Raw genomic sequence first — 25,117 nt, 5'->3', positions numbered from 1 at the left:
GGTTCAATGTAAGTCAACTTAAGACTCTAAACAAGGAAAGGGTTCAAGTTTAAATGAAAGATTCCATGAGTAAGAGCCCCAGGGATCAAAGTAAAAGTGGGCCAGAAGCTCATTAAAAAGGGCCTCAGTATTCAAGGTCAGTCTGATTAATTTTGATTCAAAATTGTCAACCAAGATTTCCTTGGACATGCAGAGAGTGTAGATAGATTCCTCAGATACTGTATACATCTGTTGGTGGATCTATCAGCCCTCTCCTAGGGGTTCATGGTTAGCCAGGGGCTATGTGTGTAGGTTGCATTGACAGAGGATGAACATTTTTTCACTGGACTCCCTGGCAAGAGACCGAGCGTACGAAAGTGTATTAGTATTGATAAGAAATGCCAAAAGATTTTTTTTTCAGCTAATGTGGCTTTTATTATTTCACTCTATGTGTAATTTATTAGTTCAGATCATACATGGCTGTACACAAAATATCACATTTTTTTTACCCTAATCAGGGGATCATGGTCTGCAGGACACCAAAATTCACAGGAAAGGAAAATTTGTCCCCATTTTCAGAAAATTAAGCAATATTAATTAAAGAAATTATATAGGCCTGCTTATTTTAATAAATATTGTTTACATTCCGATATCAAGCCCATGTGGTAGAAAACATGACAAAGAGAAAATGACATGAATCAGAGCCAACTCTTCATGAAAATGACACAAAATCAATCCATGACATACACTCAAACCTGTATTAAGAGACCTTTCAATGGAGAAAGGAAAAAAGGTCACATATGACAGGTGGTCTCTAAGTACAGGTTGCTTATTTTCCGCAGTCACCAGTGATCAAGTGTACAATGCTGAAAGTATTATACAATTAAAGTATGTGGAATTTATATTTTTATCATGTATTGTATATTCTCACTTGTATCATGTATTGTATATTTTTGATTTTCAATAAGTACTGCTCAACTGTAAATGCTTGCATATTGTAGGGTATATTATTGGGGAACAATAGTAATATTCGGTAATAAAATTTGCGCTTGATCCACCCATGAGTAATTTTGAAAATTGGAAAATTTTGAACATCTGAAAATATTAAGATTTCTTTACACATGATGAAAACTGTGGAAAATTTTTTAATAATCTTTTTTTTTTCTTTTTACATGATAGCCTAGTATACATGTAAGACTTGCTATATTATTATTAAATGGTATAAACATGTGTATGTAGATGTTAGAGCCCAAAAAACGTAGCATGTTCGACCGAAATCGAAGTAGGAATCGGAAATTATTAAGTCGTTAAATCAAGGTAAAATTGCCTGAAATCACTAAAAATGGTCGCAAAAATCATGGTCACTGGTCGCATCAGACAGGTAGTTGTTTAATACAGGTATAATATATAGGGAAAAGTCTAGGGAGGGATTTTTACGGTCACATATGCGAGTGAGACGCTTAATACAGTGGGTCACTATGGCAGTTTTGACTGTATTTATTCTGACTGACTGGAGACAGATACTCGCTTGGTACACTGTACTTTGGACAGTCTACAAAATTCAACATTGCTCACCAGGGGATTGTTGTGGAATGAAATTCTAAAAGCAGCAAAAGTTGCTTGCCATGAGTAATAACACTGTATGCTTTTGTTGATCTGAAATTTAGTTATAAAATCAAAATATTTGTTGTTGATATTTTGTGCAGTATATTGTACAATATTTTAATGAGCAATATCCAGTATTTTCACCAAATTCCAATATTTTCAAGACTCATGTACAGTGCTTGGGTCTGAAACTTTTTACTTGTATGTCAGATCTAAAATGTTGTTTTGTCAGATCCACCCCAGATAACCGTGGCCCCCAGGAGTCAGGAAGTCATACAGAACAGCAGAATTGTGTTGTCATGTGCTGCCACAGGAATTCCAGTTCCCACAATAACATGGACTCTAAATGGAAAACCAGTCCCAGGTAAACAACCTAATTATACATATTCTCATGTTTATATAGTATACTGAAGCAACATCTATATTTTTAGCTCACCTCAACGAAGTTGGGGGAGCTTATGTAATACCCTCGGGTTGGCGTCCCGGGTTAAGGTTTTTGGAGCAGTTTTCTTTTCAAGTACTTCTATGGCCTATATTAGTCAGAGATGCATGGAGGATGCTTCTAGTGTGTTTTATTGCACCAGTCAAGGTTTCAGATGCTGCAATTTCAGCTAAAGAATGACCAGGTTAATGTTTTTGGAGCAGGTTAAAGTTTTTGGAGCAGGTTAAAGTTTTTGGAGCAGGTCTCATTTCCAAGTAACTATAAACCCTATATTGACCAAACTTGCTTGGATGATACATCTAAGGATGCACAATACTGGACTTGCTTCGGATGCTGGATCTGACCTATATTTTCTGGATGAGTGACCAGGTTAAGGTTTTTGGAGCAGATCTCATTTCCAAGTAATTATAAGCCCTATATTGACCAAACTTGCATGGATGATACATCTAAGAATGTACACTACTTGACTTGCTTTGGATGCTGGATCTGACCTATATTTTCCGGATGAGTAACCAGGTTAAAGTTTTTGGAGCAGATCTCATTTCCAAGTAACTATAAGCCCTATATTGATTAAACTTGCATGGATGATACATCTAAGGATGCACACTACTGGACTTGCTTCGGATGCTGAATCTGACCTACATTTTCCGGATGAGTGACCAGGTTAAAGTTTTTGGAGCAGATCTCATTTCCAAGTAACTATAAACCCTATATTGACTAAACTTGCATGGATGATACATCTAAGGATGCACACTACTGGACTTGCTTCGGATGCTGGATTTGACTTACATTTTCTGGATGAGTGACCAGGTTAAAGTTTTTGGAGCAGATGTCATTTCCAAGTAACTAAAAGGCCTATCTGAACCAAACTTGCATGGATGATGCATCAAGGGACGAACAATCTCAAAACTTGCTTCGGATGCTGGATTTGACTTACATTTTCTGGATGAGTGACTAGTCTTAAGTTTTCAGATAAGTCTATTCCCAAGTAACTGCAAGCCCTATCAGACCAAAATTGCATAAATGTTGCATCTAGGGATGCACACTCCTAGATTATTAGTTTAGTGTGGGACTTTGCCTTACTTAAAGACAACATTCGTTGAGGTGAGCTCTGTAATCTCTGATTACCTATGTTTTAAGTTTTGTCATTAAAAAGCTTCACCAAGTATAAATGGGCGGAGTTTCCTGTATATCTACCATGCCCTCAGACAGGATGCTGGGATGTATACATGTATCGCTGAGAACCCAGCGGGGATTGCTACAGCCTCAGCTCCAGTCCTTATGAAAGGTAAATACGCTCATAAGATAATGGAATAGGTCATTCATATCTGATCATATGTTTGTATTGGAATGTTATACAGACTTGCAATTTTTTAATGTGGTATAAATTAAAAACAAGATATTCAAAATCAATATTTTTACTTTAGTCTTTTCTCAGTTTATGGTCTTTATGCCAGAAAATATTGAATTTACTATTAATAGATTTTAAATATTGTCCCAGTATTTTTAACTTTAGACAAGATTTTAAGTGCATTTTGATTTTCAGTGCCACCCCAGGTGTCTGTACCAGACAGTGAAGCCACGGTCAGTATAGCTGACCAGGTGATGCTTACCTGCTCTGTGGGAGGGGATCCCAATCCTGACATCAGGTGGACGAAGAATGGCCGACCGGTAGAACTCAGTGACCGAATTGTACAGCTACGCAATGGATCTCTGGTCATCTATGACTCAACAGTGTGTATTCTGATACAGTAACTCATTGATTTAATACTAGAATTACAACTCGGCTATTAACCCTGTTATTTACAACTCTGCATATTGATGTATTGAAGTCTTAAGACAAGTTTGCATTTTTAATTGGTTGATATATAAGAATTATAAGGCATTTCTTACTACATGTATATATCAAAGTTCATGTCAAAAAAATTTGTGCTGAGGAATCAATTAGATTTCCTAGGGGTTCATTTAAATCTTACCCACTTTCCACTTGTAAATACTGATAATCTTGGGTCAATTTGTTTTTACAGAGTTCAGATGCTGGAGAATACAAATGTGTGGCCTCTAATGATGCAGGAACATCAGAGGGTGTTGCCATGTTAACTGTCCAAGGTGAAGGTCAAACCTGTTCTAAGAGTATATAGTGACCAAATAGTATAGCAAATATAAAAAAAAATACAAGAAATTCAGAAAATCTTTTTAAGAGGAACAGATTACAGTTTATATACAACCTATTATATGAAGAATGAATTGTGTAATATTGTAGAACCCCCAAGTTTTAAGATAGAGCCCACCAACATGAGGATAAACCTGGGTGACACAGTGGTGCTGGATTGTGTGGCAGAAGGGGAGCCTACTCCTGATATCTCCTGGTTACGAGGCTGGAAAGACATCGTCCAAGGGGAGAGAATCTCCATCCTACCTAACAACTCACTCAGGTAACAACTAAGTTCTGTAGATTCCCAAATATACGCAATTGATTAATTATTGCATAATTTTGCAAGAACACCACTCGCAAAATTACTTTTATTTTTATGGTGCTGAAATGCATGTAAAATATCTAGATTGAACATCTACTCGCGAATTATTGTTCTCGTGATTTGAAGTCTAAGGGCCATTTCCGATATACATGTGTAAATACTTGCATAAAATTAGGAATCCCCAGTATAACTTACTCAGGTAACTAATCAGTCAGGTGACACCTCAGTAACAACATAGTATAACTTACTGAGGTAAGTAATCAGTCAGGTGACACCTCAGTAACAACTTAATGATAACTTACTCTTAATGTATGATAATCAGTGTGATTTAAGCTATTTCTATTAGAGGTTTGAACTTTCAGAGTTTATTTTCGGTACATTGATTTCACTACAAAACATGAGAAATGATGTAAAGGTATTTTTTAATTGTTTCTCTTGCGTCCTTTAGGATTATTGCCGCCCAGCTATTAGATGCTGGCCTCTATAGATGTAAGGCAGCCAATAGACTGGGAATCACTATTGTGGAGGCTAACATGACAATTGTGGGTATGTGTCACTTGAATAAAAAGACAAAGCTAAATATCAGGTGTGATTTTATGACGTGCAGTGTCTATAACTGTATTTCTTTTGTCTAATAAGCTTTTAATTGCATTAAAAAGTAAGTCAAAATAAACAAACAAAAAAACTTGTATGCCTGTCAGTGTTATCCTGATAATTGTTGGGTTATGAATTTAAAGGGTTTCTTTATACCTGATTTGCAGTACATGGTCGGTTTTCTCAGTGGACGTCCTGGGGGTTGTGTAGCAGTACATGTGGAGTGGGGCTACAGTTCAGAACCCGGGAGTGTGACAGTCCCCCTCCCCAAAATGGAGGGAGACAATGTATAGGATCCTCCCTGGACTCCAAAACCTGTGTGTCAGGACACTGCCCTGGTAAACAGTGGATTTTGTAGAGTTGCATTTTACATAACACTTGGGCATTGTGCCAATAAGAACCTATTTATGACTCCAGTAGATCCTTATATTGATAAAAAGAATCTTGGATTTAAGGAAGCAAAAGTTTAAGTCACAGTGACTTCCCTATAATCTAGTTTTACTGGATATTATTGTACATTTGTGTAAATAAGTCAATTAGTCTGATTGGTTGAGAGACATTTGATAAAATTAAGTTTCCTTCTGCAAACAGAAACCATGCTTTCCTTGATGAGAATTTTCACCCCTAAAAAACTTAATTCAACCTCAGCAGCACCTTGGTTGACTGGTTTTCTTGAGTGAAAATTTTCAATGAATGTAACCCTCAGCTACATGAAATGTTTATATAATCTTCAGATTTAACATGATGGTGAATAAGATAAGATGATTCAAATGCATCATGATTGACCTTGTCCCAGTCTTTGTAAATGAAAACATTTACGTATATGTGTAGAAAATGACCTTTTCTTGCTATTAATGTATCTTCTTTTTGCACACTAAGTTAAATCTTGAGAGTATTTTTCCAAAAGAGCTGTATCACCTTGGTTTTAACATTTAACCTTGAAGTTTAAAATATAAATTTTCTGATGAGGACCACTTATTCTGATCATTTACTACTTTCACACGTAGATAAATGAAGATAATTTAACATGTATTTGATACACAGTACAGTTAAGGTGCGCAATGGAAATATCATCATTTTTATGCCCCCGGATCGAAAGATCCCGGGGGTATATTGTTTTTGTCCTGTCTGTCTGTTTATCTGTTTGTCTGTTTATCTGTTTGTCTGTCTGTCTGTTGTCAACTTTAACCTTGCCCATAACTTTTGATTGGTTGGAGCTATGACTTTCATATTTCACATGTGTATTCCTTGTGACAAGACCTTTCTTTGGGTACCATCATATTTGACCTTTTGACCTTGACCTTGGAGTTTGACCCACTTTTGCAAAATTTTATGAGACTTTAACCTTGGCCATAACTTCTGAACAGTTGGTGCTTGGGATTTCAGACTTCACATGTGTATTCTTTTTGACAAGACCTTCCTTTGGATACCAACAACTTTGACCTTTTGACCTTGACCTTGGAGTTTGACCTACTTTTGAAAAACTTTAACCTTGGCCATAACTTTTGAACAGTTGGTGCTTGGGGTTTCAAACTTCACATGTGTATTCCTTGTGACAAGACCTTCCTCTGGATATCAACCTCTCTGACCCTTTGACCTTGACCTAGGAGTTTGACCTACTTTTGAAAAACTTTAACCTTGGCCATAACTTTTTAACGGTTAGAGCTAGGGCTTTCATACTTCACATATGTAATCCTTGTGACAAGACCTTCCTTTGGATACCAACCACTTTGACCTTTTGACCTTGACCTAGGAGTTTGACCTACTTTTGAAAAACTTTAACCTTGGCCATAACTTTTGAATGGTTGATGCTAGGGCTTTCATACTTCACATATGTAATCCTTGTGACATCACCTTCCTTTGAATACCAACCACTTTGACCCTTTGACCTTGACCTAGGAGTTTGACCTACTTTTGAAAACTTTAACCTTGGCCATAACTTTTGAATGGTTGGTGCTAGGGCTTTCATACTTTACATATGTAATCCTTGTGACAAGACCTTCCTTTGGATTCCAACAAGTTTGACCTTGACCTTGATGTTTTACTTACTTTAAAAAACTTTAACCTTTGCCATAACTTTTGAACAGTTGCAGTTAGGGCTTTCAAATTTAACATTTTCTATCTTTTGGCCTGGATTTTGACTTGCAATTGAGAAACTTTAACCTTCACCATTAGCTGCCATACGGGGGCATCAGTGTTTCACAAACACCTCTTGTTTGTGATTAAAAATGTATTCATAATCAGGATGGCGATTATTTTTAGTACATTATTTATATCGGATAATTGTAATTATGGTTAATAACTACATATTGAGGATGATTAGATTTTATATTTAGACTTGTCACGTGATGCGGCAGTCATGTGATTTTAGTACATTTACTTGCAGTATTGAGGTCACCTATAAATTTCACTAGTGCAAAGGCATAACCAAGTTAAAATTCTAAGTTTAGTTTATAAATATTTTCAACACGCATTGTAGTTTTTGAAAAGTGCTCCGATCCGATCTAGATTCTGCTATTTCATTGTTAAAATCGTATTTGTATGACCGAATGCTGTATTTTTTGCTGGTCAACGGCATTAAATATAGATATAATTAAATTATTTTCAAGATTTCATCAGGATCGCAGCACTTTTCGGATACCTTAATACTTCTAGAGTTGATTTGTAAAAGCTTACTATGATCCACTGAGTGTATGCCCTTGCACTAGATCGATTTATTAAGACCCTCACATTACCCTCCAATGTACTTGCATACAAATACATTGTATACGGCAGTATCAATTAAATAGGAAATATATGAAAAATGTATTAATAAAATCCTAAAGAAGACATTGAATCCAAGTTAATGGCCTATGAAATATCTGTAAATAGTATTTTATTTAATTATAGAATACATTTTTTTGTTGAGAAATTATTACTTGATCCGCCTCTCACTGCATACAAACTGCTTCAAGTTTTACGAAATGACGTCACATCGATAAGTGCATTGCGATCAGTGACTTGTTTATACCTTGTTATTTGGGATTTAAGTAATGCATGTTTTAGTAAGTTTTGATGAAGTTTGATGGTCTCCTACAGTTTAAAATAGCCAATCACCTCATTTTGTGGTATTTCTTCTGACCTCTTAGATAAGTACAGTCAAACTTCGTTATCTCGAACTCGATGGAATCAAGAAAAAACTTTGAGATATCTGAGGGTTCAAGATATCGAGGGTAAAATACTTTAAAAAATATGTGGTTAGAACTTCCCAATCACTTCGACATATCCATGGTATTAGAGATACCGAAGTTCAACTGTACTTCAGCATTACATGTTCTGAACATCTTATGGAGTTGATTTTGACCTCGGACTTTATTTACCATGGTTATTTCTGCTGTTCGACCTGTTCAGATAAATAAATAAAGTAATGGAAATATTTGCTGTCTTCAGTTGATGGGGACTGGGGTAACTGGTTGCCATGGCAGCCCTGCAGTGTGACATGTGGAGAAGGGGAGAGAACTCGTGAGAGAGTGTGTAACAATCCAGCACCTCTACACGGTGGTCTCCCCTGTCAGGGACCATCTCTAGGCACAGACATCTGTAATGAGGGACCATGTCCAGGTAGGTCAATAGATTAATGATTTAAACTGTTACTTAAGAGATCCAGTTGAACATTTCTTAAAGGAATAAAAATTCTGAAGTCTCTCTAAGAAATATTTCCAATTAACTAATCTGGTTGGAAGGTTTCCCCCATTATAGTCATTTTGTCCTATTTGTTAAATATCTTAAGATAAAATAATTAAACTTTGAATTTATTGTCTGTTGACAGTTGATGGTAGTTGGAGTGGATGGAGATCTTGGGAGGAGTGTAGTGTCTCCTGTGGGGAGGGAGTCCATGAGAGAAGGCGGCTGTGTGACAACCCACCCCCTCAGTATGGAGGACACCATTGTCATGGAGATGGTGTCCAGCTAAAAACTTGTTCAGTACAGCAATGTGCAGGTACAAGACTAATTACTGATTAATAAATGGTAATTATTCGATTAAAAAAAACTGCTACAGTTTGAAATATTATTTTGCATGAAGGATTTTTTTATACCCCCACTAACAAAGATTGGTTTTTGGGATAGGGTATACTTTTTCTCAATTCTAGTTTAAGTTATCCTTTTGTTGAAGGTTGAATTCAAAGTAATAATGATCACCAGTTGATTTATCTCAATTAACTTGGATTCTTGTAAGAAGTTGGTTTTCATATGTGAATCTATTACATGTGTGACTTTAATGGTAATGATGAAATGTAGACTGTGTGACACTGATTTCAGTGGATGGTATGTGGGGACAGTGGAACCATTGGACCTCCTGCTCTCAGAGCTGTGGTGGAGGAGTAAGGTCAAGGTCACGGAGATGTGACAGCCCTGCCCCCATTTATGGAGGATCATCTTGTTCAGGCCAGGCCACCCAAAGAGATTACTGTAATCCTGAGCTCTGCCCAGGTAATCATGGCGTTTAGTAGTTTGTTCCATGACTATTTCTTTTAATTTTTTTTAATTTTATATGAAAATTTATTATACCCCCTGCAAACAAAAATTTGAGGGGAGTATATAGGAGTCACCTTGTCCATCTGTCTGTCCATCCATCCATCTGTCCATGCAATCTTGTCTGGGTTATAACTTTATGATTGAGAATCATTGAAATGTCATACCTTATACAAAGATTGTTTATGACCTGAAACTATGTCATTACCTTGACTTTCTAAGGTCATTCCAGCAAGTTCAAGGTCACTGGTGGAAAAAATGTAAAAGAGCAAGTGCCACTTAGGGCCTTTTTTGGCCCTGTGAATTTCTGAAAAATCGAAACTGCTCAGTTTTGGTTGAAAATGCAATATTTATCACTTGGAGCCTTGGCGATTGTGTATCTATTGAACATGACGTAATTTTCTCTCTAGGCAATGCATTATGACGTCATGAAATGCGTCATTTTTACCTTACCCTGTAAATTCCTTTAAAAATGGCCAAAAGTTGAAGTATTTTTTCCAATTATTATATAGAGTACAACCTCTGATATGCAATTACATATTGAAATTTCTGTTTCTGAAGATCATATAAAATGTTTAATTTTTGAATCGAGGGCTGTGCATCTATATTAATTCTTTGCTGAAGGAAAATTCAAGAACATTGCACTTTCACCAAGTCTGTTTTTCAATACCTGGATTCTCAAAAAGAAATTTTGCTTTAGGAAATGAGAGCACCAAGTCTCTACTTTATTTAGATATATGACATGGGACAGAGGGTGAAAGTCAATTTATTAGCTCACCTCAACGAAGTTTGGGGAGCTTATGTAATACCGTCGGCGTCGCTGTCGGCGTCAGTGTCGGCGTCCCAGGTTAAGGTTTTAGGAGCAGTTTACTTTTCAAGTACTTCTATGGCCTATATTAGTCAGAGATGCATGGAGGATGCTTCTAGTGTGTTTCATTGTACCAGTCAAGGTTTCAGATGCTGCAATTTCAGCTAAAGAATGACCAGGTTAATGTTTTTGGTACAAGTTAAAGTTTTTGGAGCAGGTTAAAGTTTTTGGAGCAGGTCTCATTTCCAAGTAACTATAAGCCCAATATTGACCAAACTTGCATGGATGATACATCTAAGGATGCACACAACTGAACTTGCTTCGGATGCTGGATCTGACCTACATTTTCCGGATGAGTGACTAGGTTAAGGTTTTTGGAGTAGATCTCATTTCCAAGTAACTATAAGCCCTATATTGACCAAACTTGCATGGATGATACATCTAAGGATGCACACTACTTGACTTGCTTCGGATGCTGGATCTGACTTATATTTTCCGGATGAGTGACCAGGTTAAAGTTTTTGGAGCAGATCTCATTTCCAAGTAACTATAAGGCCTATCTGAACCAAACTTGCATGGATGATGCATCAAGGGACGAACAATCTCAAAACTTGCTTCGGATGCTGGATTTGACTTGCATTTTCTGAATGAGTGTCTAGTTTTAAGTTTTCAGATAAGTCCATTCCCAAGTAACTGCAAGCCCTATCAGACCAAAATTGCATAAATGTTGCATCTAGGGATGCACACTCCTAGATTATTAGTTTAGTGTGGGACTTTGCCTTACTTAAAGGCAACATTCGTTGAGGTGAGCTCTGTAATCTCTGATTACCTATGTTTAATAAAAGGACAGGGCCATTTTATGCATAAAGTGAACCTAGCTCTTTGTTTCCAATCTATAACTTCCAAATGGAGAAACATTGGAAATTCCTACCTCACACAAATATTGCATATGACCTTGAGGTGTGTCATCATTTTGATCAAAGATCACTTGATCAAGTTCAAAGTCACTTTTAGGAAAATTTGTGATTCCTGTCATGACCATATTTTGCAATGGAGAATATTAGAGGCTCATACTTATCACAGATATTGCCTGTGACCCAAGGATATGTATTGACCTTGACTTAATGTAATTTAGGTAAGTTAAAGATCATTGGTAGAAAAAATGTATTGTGTTTGTGATGTTAATGTCTTTTAGAGAATCTTTGGAAACTCATACTTAGTATAAGGATTGTTTATGACCTTGAATTAAGGTCATTCTGGCAAAGTCAAGGTCACTGGCAGGAAAAGTACAAAATTAATGTATGGTCTATCCAAGACCATATTATGATTATTGATAGATTAATATTTACCAGATTTTAAAATTCTTAGATTCAATATTTTCACTTCTGACTGTAATTTTTCAGTTCATGGTAACTGGGCAGGATGGGAGAGTTGGGGGGCTTGTTCTGTGAGTTGTGGGGTGGGACTCCAGAAGAGGTTTAGGACATGTTCTAACCCGGCCCCCAGCATTAATGGTCGTCCCTGTATAGGATCTGGTGAGGATAATCAGCAGTGTAATGGACCACCATGTCCTGGTAAGTCCTCTACAAATAAAGCAGATAACCTCACTGAAGAAATGTGGACTTAGAAAACAAGGAACTTATTATTTAATTTAAGGTTCATAAACCCTCTTCTCAATCATATGAAATTTTGCTTTAACTTTTATGATTTTCTGAAGGAAATGTATTTTATAAGTCAAATACAAACACTTTTACCAGTTTGGGGGGCAAAGTGAAACCAAAAAGGTGTTTAAACTTGACAAATCTATAAAGGAGTAACAGAGATTTATGTCATTATGAGTTATCTCTCTTATCAGAGTATCAATGAACCTTAAGGTGAGCCTTCAGTTAACTCTCCTTCTGAACCTCTTATGTATAAAGCTGGAAATCTGCAGTGAAAAAAAGAGTCATTTTTGTCAAACTGTATGTAATATCTAATTTAAAAAAAATCATAAAAAGGACTAAGAAATGAATTTTCCTTAATATTTATTTTTTTTTTTTTTTATTGATGTTTGTACAGCTGTAGAGTGTTCAAAGAGAGAACATACTGAAAAAATCTACTACTAAAATGCTTAAATGTCAATATAAGGTTTACCCTTTATTTTCAGTGGATAGTGAGTGGGGTGTTTGGGGTGCTTGGTCTTCATGTTCTCAGACCTGTGGGGCGGGGTACAGGGAGCGTCGCCGTGTGTGTAGCACTCCCCGGAATGGAGGGCGATACTGTGTTGGAGATGACATCCAGAGAGACCTCTGTGCTCTGACTCCATGTTCCAGTAAGTTGTGTGAATATGGAAAGGAGAATTTTAATCCTAATTCTGGCTTTTATTTTTCATTTTCAAACCTGTGTATTGAGATCTAGAATTTTAATTCCAAGTTCATATTGTAACCTATGATCGCAAGTGTTACCTTGTAAAACAGGGTTTGCTATTGTATAATTCTGAAACAATGTGTAACTCTGAAAGAGTCACTGTATGAGTTTTTTGACTGGTATTTATAGACATGCCCACTAAGGCCTTTGGGACACTGGTAGGATATATCAATGGAGTAGACCTGACTGATTCTACCATTAATGCAGTAATGACACCAAGTGAAGATGGGCAGAACATCAAGGTGGAAGCTACCATCAAAGACTTACCTCCCCTTATGGGTAAGCTGTTATACCATCTATAAGGTGAGGTATAGAAAGGATTCTGCATTCTTAGGCAATGAGGAAAGGAGATTTCAATATAATTTTTTTAATTCTTCAAGAAGAAAATGTAACAAGGTGACTTAGGAATCCTTTCTGTTACAGGGAGGAATGTTCAGCATCTGGTGTCCGTACTGAGTCCTGTCTATTGGGTGACTGCATCAGAAAGGGGAGGGGCCAAAAACGGATTCTCCCTGACAGATGGGAAATTCTCCAAGGATGTCCAGGTAGAATATGCCACAGGTAAGGCATGATCTTGTTAAAACACTTTTACTGAAAATAAAATTGGTGTTTATTTTTAGATATGGTAGTTTGATTGACATAAAAGAACTAAATTAATTTCAAATTGCATCAATTAATTTTACATTTGATTCATTTACTAACATAACTGAATATACTTTGTTGACATTATGCTGATTTTTAAAAAAAAAAAATTAAGTTAAATGAATTTAGAAAAATTGATATAATAGATGTTAAGTTCGTGAGTTTCTAAGATAAGTTCAGTGCCACTGTTGTTCCGTTGTAGGAGAGATTGTAGAGATGACTCAGTATTCTAATGGTGTAGATGAGGATGGCGTATTACAGATAGATGTCATTGTTAGGGGGAAGGTTCCTGACTTGTCCCAGGGGTCAGGAATGGAACTGGCCCCTTACTACGAAAACTACATACAGACTGGACAAGGTGAAAACAAAAAAATAAAACAAATTGAGGTTCATGGATTTATAAATGTAGTTTCACAGAAAATTCTGATGGGGAAACACTGCATCATAAACCTTTTTTATCCACTTTTTTAAGCCAATCTGAGATTTATTCAAAATACTTATACAATGACAGATTAATCTTTTTTTACCCTTAGTATTAATCAAGGAAAATGATCACAACTGGAATGGAATTCTATTGATGAATTCTGTTTGATACAGAACTCAATAAAGATTTATTTTTTAGGAAATATTTTTGCAAGATCTTTCCGCACACTCAAGGTGGATGGTCACCTTTTGCCCTATACATGGAACCATTCCATTACATATGAGACAACAGAAATAATGCCCTTCCTGGTGGAGACGCTACGTACCAAGGACATTACAACGTCAGTCAACCCGACAGGTGACCAGGTCAAATTTACACTGCTTACCAACGTTTCTCCAGGTAGGTTTATGAAATGTATTTCATGGTACTTTGCTTACATATTGGGATTTATTGCTTAACCACTTTATAAAAGATGTCATTATTCTTATACAGTGCGGACTCGTTATTACGGTGACGGTTTTATAAGATAGAACGCTTATTACGTTGTAAATTCAAAGCACAAAACCATTTCTTAACAAATCTATACAAAATAGAACTGTTTATTACGATGTCCTTAAATACCGGGACTCGGTATTACGATGTAAAAATTCTGTCCAAAATTTTTTTTCACTCCGTGTTTATTCAGTGTTGATCGACGGTAGACACTTTAGGAGACGCTAAATAAACATTGAAACACCTGTGCTCTGACAGAGTGTTAACTTGCAGGGCCGTTAGGTGATTAGTGACGCTTGACTGCACACACCTTGACTGTTCTAGCGAGGTCAGCAGAATTGGAGACGTGTCAAAGCCATTGTTAAACAATTAAACTGTTTATTTATAAATGAAGTCTCTAGTTTATCTATCTCTGTTGTTTATTTTTTTTTTGTACTATGGTTAATAAGTAAAACTAAATTATTAAATAAAAGGTTACATTTAATCGTATGCATGTATTTTTAATACGTAATGTGTAATTTCATTTGCAGTTAAACTGCGGAATGGACAGCTTGGGTATCAAACATAATTTTGGCAAAATTTGAACTCCAATAACGTTTTAACAGCTTGGATAGTGGCTTGGACTACCTCACAGGTGTCAGCAGAAATACAAATCAATAATTGCTGAACTGCTAATTGAACTCTGTTCAGTAATTTAAAAATTCAAATTTATTTTGACATTTAGCTTGTGTGTTTTCAAATCCTGTCCATGAAATGCCTATAACACTGCCCACTTTCATCAGTTGTTCACTTCAGCTCTAAGCTCACTGAACACCCAAAACCGCCCATGATGTATTGTTGTTGTTTATGTAGTAACGATACGAAGACTGAAAATTTTACGAACGCATTATCTAAACAGAAACAAAAGTAAAAGTAAACGGAAATGGCGGCAGATAAATGAAGATTGCCGAAGTTTTTATAAAAAATGTGCACATTTCTTTTAAAATGAAGGAAATAGAAGAAATAGCATCATGAAGATATCTATTCAAGATAAGTTATTAATAAATTATATGTATATAGCGTTTTAATGAAGAATTTGAACAGAAGAAGGAAACAAAAGGAGAAAAATGCACCTCCTAATACAACAACAAGCTTTCAAAACGATGTTTTACTGGATTTTATTGGGAACTTTTATTACGTTGCCCTCGGTATTACGATATTTTACCGTGACAAAATGAACATCGTAATAACGAGTCCGCACTGTATATCAAAATGGTTAAGAGGTACAGTGGTGTTATTGGTTAAAAAGTATCTGAACAGACATCAGATGGAAGAAATATTGTGAAAACTTAAAGTTTAGTCAAATATATTGTAAAATAAAATGTTTGTGCTTGTTTATATAATATATGTATAATTAATGATTATTAATAAACAGGAACTCCCAGTAACCAGTGTCCCTCAGGGTTTCACCTAGATAACAGTGGACAGTTCTGTCTGGGTAAGAAAGAAGGGGGGGGGGGGTCCCCCTCTATCAAATTACAAAACAGTCCAGAAAAACCGCAAATTTAAAGTTTGCTATTGATTATTAATATTATCTGACAACAAATGATTATGAACAAATAATTTTTGTTTTTGAAGAAAAACCTTTTGTGAGTTTAGATTTTGGTGATGCTTGAAAGGGTATATATGATAATGTAGTTGTGTTGCCTAGATAACGATGAATGTTTCCCTGACAACCCCTGCTCCCATCAGTGTCATAACTCACCTGGGAAGTTTGCCTGCTCCTGTCCACAGGGATATGTTCTGGGTCCTGGCGGTAGGACATGCGAGGACGTGGATGAGTGTCGCCGGAACAATGGGGGATGTAGCAGGGAGAGGGAATGTCTGAACACAGTGGGATCCTACCATTGTGTGGTGGTCTGTAAGGCAGGATACAGGAGGAATGAGGACATGTTCTGTATAGGTCTGTGTCTGTAAGACATATACAATCCTGAGCTACATATAGATTTACAGAGAGAAAGAATGTAAATGGGATTGTTTTGATTTATAATAGTGGTATTTCTTAAGCTTCTTTATCTAATAAGTCACCCAAGTCACTATAATGACATGTCCAGGTCAATATGGTGTGACATGTCCATGTCAATATGGTGACATGTGCAGTTCAATATGGTGACATATCTGGATTGCTATGGTGACATTTACTTGCTTGAATTTTAAGGTTCCCTTTCCTCAAATCCATCACAATAAATTTTTTAAAAATTGTTTTAGCACCTGGTACATGCACAAGAAATATGTTTTCTATAAATATCTCACTTTAAAATGATGTAGTCATTGAATCAATGGATAAAGTATATAGCACACCTTTAAAAAATCAGGGGAAACTTCTGCTACATACATCATTTACTCTCAAGGTCAAGTTTTTAATTCATGTTTTCATAAGAAATGAGACTCATATGGACTAAATCATAGCCTAAAAAGTGGAGGGGGGATGTTCTATTACAATAGGAGCTAAGAAATAAGTCTTATTGGTAGAAGTTATTTAATGTAGAAGAGATCAGTTTAAAGTAATATTAATGAGAGCTCTCTATCAATTTCACAAAGTTTGAAGCTGTATATTCAAATTACATAATCAACTTCAACAGATTTTCAGATTAAATTGCTTCTTTATAACAGACATAGATGAATGCTCTGAAGATCCTCTGATCTGTGGTCAGCATTGTGAGAATACAGCAGGAAGTTATCAATGTTCCTGTTCTCAGGGGTTCAAGCTTAAGTCAAATGGCAGGTGTACAGGTAAATACGAAGTGTTCTCAGGGGTTCAAGCTCAAGTCAAATGGCAGGTGTACAGGTAAACAGGAAGTTATCAATGTTCCTGTTCTCAGGGGTTCAAGCTTAAGTCAAATGGCAGGTGTACAGGTAAATACGAAGTGTTCTCAGGGGTTCAAGCTCAAGTCAAATGGCAGGTGTACAGGTAAACAGAAAGTTATCAATGTTCCTGTTCTCAGGTGTTCAAGCTTAAGTCAAATGGCAGGTGTATAGGTAAATACGAAGTGTTCTCAGGGGTTCAAGCTTAAGTCAAATGGCAGGTGTACAGGTAAACAGGAAGTTATCAATGTTCCTGTTCTCAGGGGTTCAAGCTCAAGTCAAATGGCAGGTGTATAGGTAAATACGAAGTGTTCTCAGGGGTTCAAGCTTAAGTCAAATGGCAGGTGTACAGGTAAACAGAAAGTTATCAATGTTCCTGTTCTCAGGGGGTTCAAGCTCAAGTCAAATGGCAGGTGTACAGGTAAATACGAAGTGTTCTCAGGGGTTCAAGCTCAAGTCAAATGGCAGGTGTAGAGGTAAATAGGAAGTTATGAGTGTTCATGTTCTTAGGGGTTCAAGCTCAAGTTAAATGGCAGGTGTACAGGTAAATAGGAAGTAATGAGTGTTCATGTTCTCAGGGGGTTCAAGCTCAAGTCATTTGGCAGGTGTACAGGTAAATACGAAGTGTTCTCAGGGGTTCAAGCTCAAGTCAAATGGCAGGTGTAGAGGTAAATAGGAAGTTATGAGTGTTCATGTTCTCAGGGGTTCAAACTCAAGTCAAATGGCAGGTGTACAGGTAAACAGCTAGTTATGAGTGTTCATGTTCTCAGGGGTTCAAGCTCAAGTCAAATGGCAGGTGTACAGGTCACATATGATATTTTGACATTATACAAGCATCCAAGTATTACAATTTATCAAATAACCTTCAGATTTAGTAAAATCCATGTGTAAAGAAAGTTTTGAGTATCAGTTTTGAAATATTGAATTTATAGGTACATGTATACATACTATTATGACAAATGTGATTAGATGTTTTTGAGGCAGTTTCATGGTTATATTTGTGTAATGTTAATTAATATGATTTGTAATAGTAATCCCCACAGTAGAAATTTTTGATGTTATACAGATGTAAATGAATGTTTGGAGGGACTGTCTGCTTGTTCCCACATCTGCAGGAATCGGATCGGAAGTTATCTCTGTGCCTGTCCCTCAGGCTTCAGACTCGCCTCCAATGTCACTTGTCAAGGTGTGTGTCTGATGAATTGAGTTTTTTTTTATGGGAATTTCTGCTTAATTTTTTTTATCATTTCAATGCAGATTTTAAGAAACACTTTTTATATTTTTAGTATAGGTAAATATGTTGGTATAATATTAATCATTTTTTTTCACTTGCACAAATGCCAATTTAACTTAATCCTAGCAATTTGACAACAGTGAACTGTGTTAATAACCATCTCTAATCATCTCTGTAGCTAATTATTTCTGATCCACTCCACTCACAGAATTAGCCATGCTGGACTACTTAAACGAAATGTACATTCATGCACAGCACAGAAGCAAGAAAGTTTAAACAATGCTTTTTTTTTAAGTCAGAGTTGCAGCAATGAAAACAGTTGTCTAGCTAAGATGATCCTAATAAAAAAAACATGAGAAAAAATGAAAAACCAAATGTCCTTTGGGATTCTTTTTTAGATATTGATGAATGTAAGGAAAGAAGCCATAGATGTACAGGGGAACAGGAATGTCAGAATACTGAGGGCAGTTACCAGTGTACCCAGAAATGTAGCGAAGGATACCAGGAGATTAATGGACGATGTGTTGGTAAGGGCATTATGTAAATAGAGATAGTTACCAGTGTACCCAGAAATGTAGTGAAGGACACCAGGAGATTAATGGACGATGTGTGGGTAAGGGCATTATATAAATAGAGATAGTTACCAGTGTACCCAGAAATTAGTGAGGGATACCAGGAGATTAATGGACGCTGTGTGGATAAGGGCATTATATAAAATAATAGAGATAGTTACCAGTGTACCCAGAAATGTAGCGAAGGATACCAGGAGATTAATGGACGATGTGTGGGTAAGGGCATTATATAAATAGAGATAGTTACCAGTGTACCCAGAGATGTAGTGAGGGATACCAGGAGATTAATGGACACTGTGTGGGTTAGGGTATTATATAAATAGAGATAGTTACCAGTGTACCCAGAAATGTAGTGAGGGATACCAGAAGATTAATGGATGTGTGGGTAAGGGCATTATATAAATAGAGATGGTTACCAGTGTACCCAGAAATGTAGTGAGGGATACCAGGAGATTAATGGAGGGTGTCTGGGTAAGGGCATTACATAAATAGAGATAGTTACCAGTGTACCCAGAAATGTAGTTAGGGATACCAGGAGATTAATGGACGCTGAGTTGGTAAGGGCATTATATAAATAGAGATAGTTACCAGTGTACCAAGAGATGTAGTGAGGGATACCAGGAGATTAATGGACGGTGTGTGAGTAAGGGCATTATATAAATAGAGATAGATACCAGTGTACCCAGAGATGTAGTGAAGGATACCAGGAGATTAATGGACGGTGTGTGAGTAAGGGCACTATATAAATAGAGATAGTTACCAGTGTACCCAGAAATGTAGTGAGGGATACCAGGAGATTAATGGAGGGTGTCTGGGTAAGGGCATTATATAAATAGAGATAGTTACCAGTGTACCCAGAAATGTAGTTAGGGATACCAGGAGATTAATGGACGGTGTGTTGGTAAGGGCATTATATAAATAGAGATAGTTACCAGTGTACCCAGAGATGTAGTGAGGGATACCAGAAGATTAATGGACGCTGTGTGGTTAAGTGCATTACATGTATATAAATAGAGATAGTTACCAGTGTACCCAGAGATGTAGTGAGGGATACCAGGAGATTAGTGGACGGTGTGTGGGTAAGGGCATTATATAAATAGAGATAGTTACCAGTGTACCCAGAAATGTAGTGAGGGATACCAGGAGATTAATGGACGCTGTGTGGTTAAGTGCATTATATAAATAGAGATAGTTACCAGTGTACCCAGAGATGTAGTGAGGGATACCAGGAGATTAGTGGACGGTGTGTGGGTAAGGGCATTATATAAATAGAGATAGTTACCAGTGTACCCAGAAATGTAGTGAGGGATACCAAGAGATTAATGGACGCTGTGTGGTTAAGTGCATTATATAAATAGAGATAGTTACCAGTGTACCCAGAAATGTAGTGAGGGATACCAGGAGATTAATGGATGTGTGGGTAAGGGCATTATATAAATAGAGATAGTTACCAGTGTACCCAGAAATGTAGTGAGGGATACCAGGAGATTAATGGATGCTGTGTGGTTAAGTGCATTATATAAATAGAGATAGTTACCAGTGTACCCAGAAATGTAGTGAGGGGTACCAGGAGATTAATGGACGGTGTGTGGGTAAGTTACCAATGTGTTAGAAAATGTGTAGTGAGTAAACAGTACGAGGGATGAATAAACAGAGTAAGTGTGGACATCAAACAAAGTAAGGTTAATTTGGTGAGGGGTGCAAGAAGCTAACTCTGTGGCTAATTTTTTTTGTACAAGGGAAGTTAATGGGTTTTTTTTTTGTTTTGTTTTGTTTTTTTTTTGTTGTTATTGTTTTTTTTTAAACAAAAAAACTATTTTAAAACTGAAATTAACAATGAAAGGAAAGCAAAATATCCATAGTGGTATTTATATTGTGTGATAAAGAAGTAAAATGATGTTACGGATATTCTGTGAACAAAGTCTCACGGCAACAAATGAACACAGTTTTGTTTATTTACAGATATAGACGAATGCTTCCTGAATACTCATGGATGTTACTCCAATCAACTGTGTGTAAATTCCCCTGGAGGGTACACTTGTCAGTGTGAGAAAGGATACAGGTCTACAGGAATTGGACAGCCTTGTCTAGGTTAGTCATAACTAAACATGATAACTAGTTAGTTATAAGACTAGTTAACTTATCCATCTGATCACTAAATTCCCCTGGAGGGTACACTTGTCAGTGGGACAAAGGGTACAGATCTACAGGAATTGGACAGCCTTGTCTAGGTTAGTCATAACTAAACATGATAACTAGTTAGTTATAAGACTAGTTAACTTATCCATCTGATCAGTAAATTTCCCTGGAGGATACACTTGTCAGTGTGAGAAAGGGTACAGGTCTACAGGAATTGGACAGCCTTGTCTAGGTTAGTGATAACTAAACATGATAACTAGATAACTAGTTAGTTATAAGACTAGTTAACTTATCCATCTGATCAGTAAATTCCCCTGGAAGGTACACTTGTCAGTGTGAGAAAGGGTACATGTCTACAGGAATTGGTCAGCCTTGTCTAGGTTAGTGATAACTAAACATGATAACTAATTAACTAGATAACTAGTTAGTTATAAGACTAGTTAACTTATCCATCTGATCAGTAAATTCCCCTGGAGGGTACACTTGTCAGTGTGAGAAAGGGTACAGGTCTACAGGAATTGGACAGTCTTGTCTAGGTAAGTCATAACTAAACATGATAACTAGTTAACTAGATAACTAGTTAGTTATAAGACTAGTTAACTTATCCATCTGATTAGTAAATTCCCCTGGAAGGTACAATTGTCAGTGTGAGAAAGGGTACAGATCTACAGGCATCGGACAGCCTTGTCTAGGTCAGTGATAACTAAACATGATAACTAGTTAGTTATCATCACAAGCATTTGGCAACCTTCTTGGGAGGAAAAGTGGTGAATAAAACCCTAACAGGTCCAATCTATTTATGTTAGTATTTGACAGCTAACATGTGAAGGAGTGCTTAAAAATTGAATGACAATTTTTTTCAGATATTGATGAATGTGCAGAAAATCCAAGTATATGTGTTGACCATTGTCGAAACACCCAGGGCAGTTTTGTGTGTATTTGCCCTCCAGGACAAATCTTACTGGCAGATAAACGGTCATGTGCTGGTACATACATTTCACAATTTCAGAATTTCACACACTTTTCTATAGAATTTTCTTTAAAAACTAAATTGATATTTTGAAAGTAATTAGTTTCCAATAACTTCAACAAAAGAAAATTAAAAGAGAATTATGCTTGTTGTAGGGCTAGAGTATTTGGAATCCGATCCTATTGAGACTTTGCCTAAACGTAGCCATAGCTACCAGAATTCAAAACCTTTTGGACAAAATGGTGGGCCTCAGCAAGGCTGCGCTCATTCCAGCAAATGTTTAAGACGAAGTAAAAGATCCCAATGTCTGTCTGGGTTCAGATTCAATTCAACTTCTAAAACTTGTGTAGGTATGTACCAGCACACAACTGCAGAATCTCACACAAAAACTATTTTTCTAAGAAATGAATAAATTGGCCATACCAATTCCTGTGAAATAAAAGATTTCAGACACACCCAGTGTTTCTGATGAATTAAAGTACAAGTCCAGCATCCTTATCACAGTAAAACATGTCTGCAACAGACATGTATGGAGAATACATGTTTGTATTGGAAGTCATTTTAGTGAGAAAAATTAACAAATTATTGACTCAAGTTAAAACATCTGATACAACAATTTCAGGTTTCTCTGCTGATATGCTAGATCAATGTTTTATGTGATACTTGATGAAGTTTAAGATAAAAAAAAAAAGAAGGTGCTATAATATGAAAGCTATGTTTTTTTTTTCTTTTTATAACCAATATGAGACATTTTCCATTGTCACAGATATCAATGAATGCAGGGAGGATCCAGGTATCTGTCAACACAACTGTAATAACACTGTAGGAGGATATCAGTGTGTCTGTCCCCCGGGCTATAAATTAGGCAGAAATGGCAGGAATTGTGTGGGTAAGGCACCTACATATATAATAACCCCCCCCCCCCCCAAAAAAAAAGAAAATGGAAAGAAAGAAAATCAAATTAATCATCTCAGTAAGAAACTGTGTCATCCATGAGCTGCAGGTGTAAGACAAAACAAAAACAAGATGTATTTGTGAAACACTGATGCCCCTGTGTGGCAGCTCAAGGCCAAGGTTAAAGTTTCTCAGATGTAGGTCAAACTCCAAGGTCATGGTCAGGTGTTCAAAAATGTTGGTACCCAAAGAAAGGTCTAATATCACAAGAAGTACATGAAATATATAAAGTCCTAGTGTCAACCATTCAGATAATATGGCGAATGTTAAAGCTTTTTTCACAAGAAGGTCTTACTCCAAGGTCAAGGTCATGAAGTCAAAAATATTGGTACCCAAAGGAAAGTCTTGTCAGTTGTCACAAAGAATATAGTATATTAAACTAAAGAATTTAATACTTCTACAGGGAAAGTCAATTTATTGTGGAAATTGAAGAGAATTATGTATGTTTACAGATATCAATGAATGTATCACCTCCAATATTGACTGTGGACCAGAGAGAATGTGCTTCAACAAGAGAGGGGATGTCAGCTGTATAGATATTCCCTGTCCTGATAACTACACACGGGATCCACTTACAAAGTAAGTCAATCATATAAACTATACATGTGATCCACTTACAAAGAAAGTCACATATATAAACTAAACACAGGACCCACTTACAAAGTAAGTCACTTATATAAACTACAAATGGGATCCATTTACAAATAAGTTATCTTTAAAGTACAATCAGGATCAATTGACAAGATAAGTCACTCATCCAAAGTAACTTCAGAGAGAGCCCACTTAGAAAGTAAGTCGAATCATCTTAAAAATAAACACACAATCCTTAAACAAAGTTACTCAAATTAAAACAGGATCCACATAGAAAGTGATGTATCTAAAATGAAATGGAAGAGGAGAAAAATGGGATAGACCGGACTGGGATTTGAACCTGGGACCCCTAAAACATTAGTCAAGTGTTCTACCAACTGAGCTATCTGTCTATTGGTGATCGAACTCACCTGACAGCCACAAAAACAACTAAATAAAGACTTTTACTTACTCTGCTAATGCACATTAAGAGATTTACTAACTTAAAGTGTTGTATGCAAAGTCAATTTTGCCCCATTTTATTTTTGCCCTTTCACACTTGCAAACAATTTTGCCCTGTTTTGATAAGTTGTGTTTTAAGAAAATGCCATCTTTTGTGAATTCATCCTGTTTTAAATTTGTCTGTGTGCAACAGGGGTGAAAAGGGCAAAAAAAATGGGGGTGAAAATTTCCCTTTATAGAATAAGTGATTTTGATTTATTAAAATTACCTTCATGAAAGATTTACTTACAAAGCAAGTCAAATCTAAAATAAGTATTCACAATGTCCTTCACCAATAGAAAAGTTAGATAACACACACAGGTCTAGTTACAAAGTACTAAGTCACCTAAAATAACTTCACATAGGAGCATCTTACAAAGAAGTCACTTAGATAACTACATGTAGAAACTTGGTTTACATATACAGTCATAATAAATAACTAAACAACTACTGTGGTCCACTTTGTCAAGAGTTGTGTACCTTGTTTTCAGATACTGTGTATTGGAGTGTGTGGATTCCTCTCTATGTCCAGAGGGCGCTGAGTATGCTGATGTCATTGAGTTCAGAACTCTAGCTCTTCCTAGTGGAATTTTACCTCAGCAGGATTTGATAAGACTCACAGTGCTGAATCAAAATAATGTTAAAATGACTAAAAATGACTTCATTATCCTGGAGAATGACCCTAAAGTGGATTTCCAGTTAAGGCTATCAGAGGGGACAGGAATTCTGTACACAGAACAACCGCTAGAGGAGTTAGAGACATATAAGATCAAAGTGAGAGCAAAATCTTATAATGCCATAACAGGAGTCTTACAGTATCAAACTACATTTATGATTCATATATCAATTTCAGCATACCCATATTGATTAAAGACTACTTACCTGTTTGATTTTATATCATTTTTGATGATTTCATTTTGATAATGAATGATTTTTAAATACAACATGTTTT

At 36.3% G+C, this 25,117-nt stretch overlaps 1 protein-coding gene across 1 annotated transcript in view; it reads left to right on the top strand.

Annotated features, from left to right (window-relative positions):
* The window catches only part of LOC133173339 (hemicentin-1-like), a 77,572-nt gene extending 52,455 nt beyond the window's left edge, over positions 1-25,117 (top strand). The window contains exons 42-68 of the mRNA XM_061308328.1: positions 1,817-1,948; positions 3,183-3,314; positions 3,573-3,760; positions 4,054-4,135; positions 4,290-4,461; positions 4,952-5,049; positions 5,265-5,435; positions 8,527-8,697; positions 8,906-9,076; positions 9,397-9,567; positions 11,821-11,991; positions 12,564-12,728; positions 12,953-13,102; positions 13,247-13,384; positions 13,668-13,823; positions 14,088-14,288; positions 15,796-15,858; positions 16,072-16,323; positions 17,034-17,153; positions 18,292-18,411; positions 18,858-18,986; positions 20,994-21,122; positions 22,034-22,156; positions 22,296-22,490; positions 22,907-23,029; positions 23,547-23,673; positions 24,657-25,117. Coding sequence (XP_061164312.1) covers positions 1,817-1,948; positions 3,183-3,314; positions 3,573-3,760; positions 4,054-4,135; positions 4,290-4,461; positions 4,952-5,049; positions 5,265-5,435; positions 8,527-8,697; positions 8,906-9,076; positions 9,397-9,567; positions 11,821-11,991; positions 12,564-12,728; positions 12,953-13,102; positions 13,247-13,384; positions 13,668-13,823; positions 14,088-14,288; positions 15,796-15,858; positions 16,072-16,323; positions 17,034-17,153; positions 18,292-18,411; positions 18,858-18,986; positions 20,994-21,122; positions 22,034-22,156; positions 22,296-22,490; positions 22,907-23,029; positions 23,547-23,673; positions 24,657-25,032 — 4,226 coding nt within the window. The 3' untranslated portion in view covers positions 25,033-25,117. The remainder of the gene's footprint in view (positions 1-1,816; positions 1,949-3,182; positions 3,315-3,572; positions 3,761-4,053; positions 4,136-4,289; positions 4,462-4,951; positions 5,050-5,264; positions 5,436-8,526; positions 8,698-8,905; positions 9,077-9,396; positions 9,568-11,820; positions 11,992-12,563; positions 12,729-12,952; positions 13,103-13,246; positions 13,385-13,667; positions 13,824-14,087; positions 14,289-15,795; positions 15,859-16,071; positions 16,324-17,033; positions 17,154-18,291; positions 18,412-18,857; positions 18,987-20,993; positions 21,123-22,033; positions 22,157-22,295; positions 22,491-22,906; positions 23,030-23,546; positions 23,674-24,656) is intronic.

This window comes from Saccostrea echinata, unplaced genomic scaffold (genome assembly GCF_033153115.1).
Source record: "Saccostrea echinata isolate AGI-Se365-2 ecotype Australia unplaced genomic scaffold, CSIRO_AGI_Sech_v1 ptg000056l, whole genome shotgun sequence".
NCBI lineage: Eukaryota > Metazoa > Mollusca > Bivalvia > Ostreida > Ostreidae > Saccostrea > Saccostrea echinata.
This window is presented reverse-complemented; position numbering and strand designations above follow the sequence as displayed.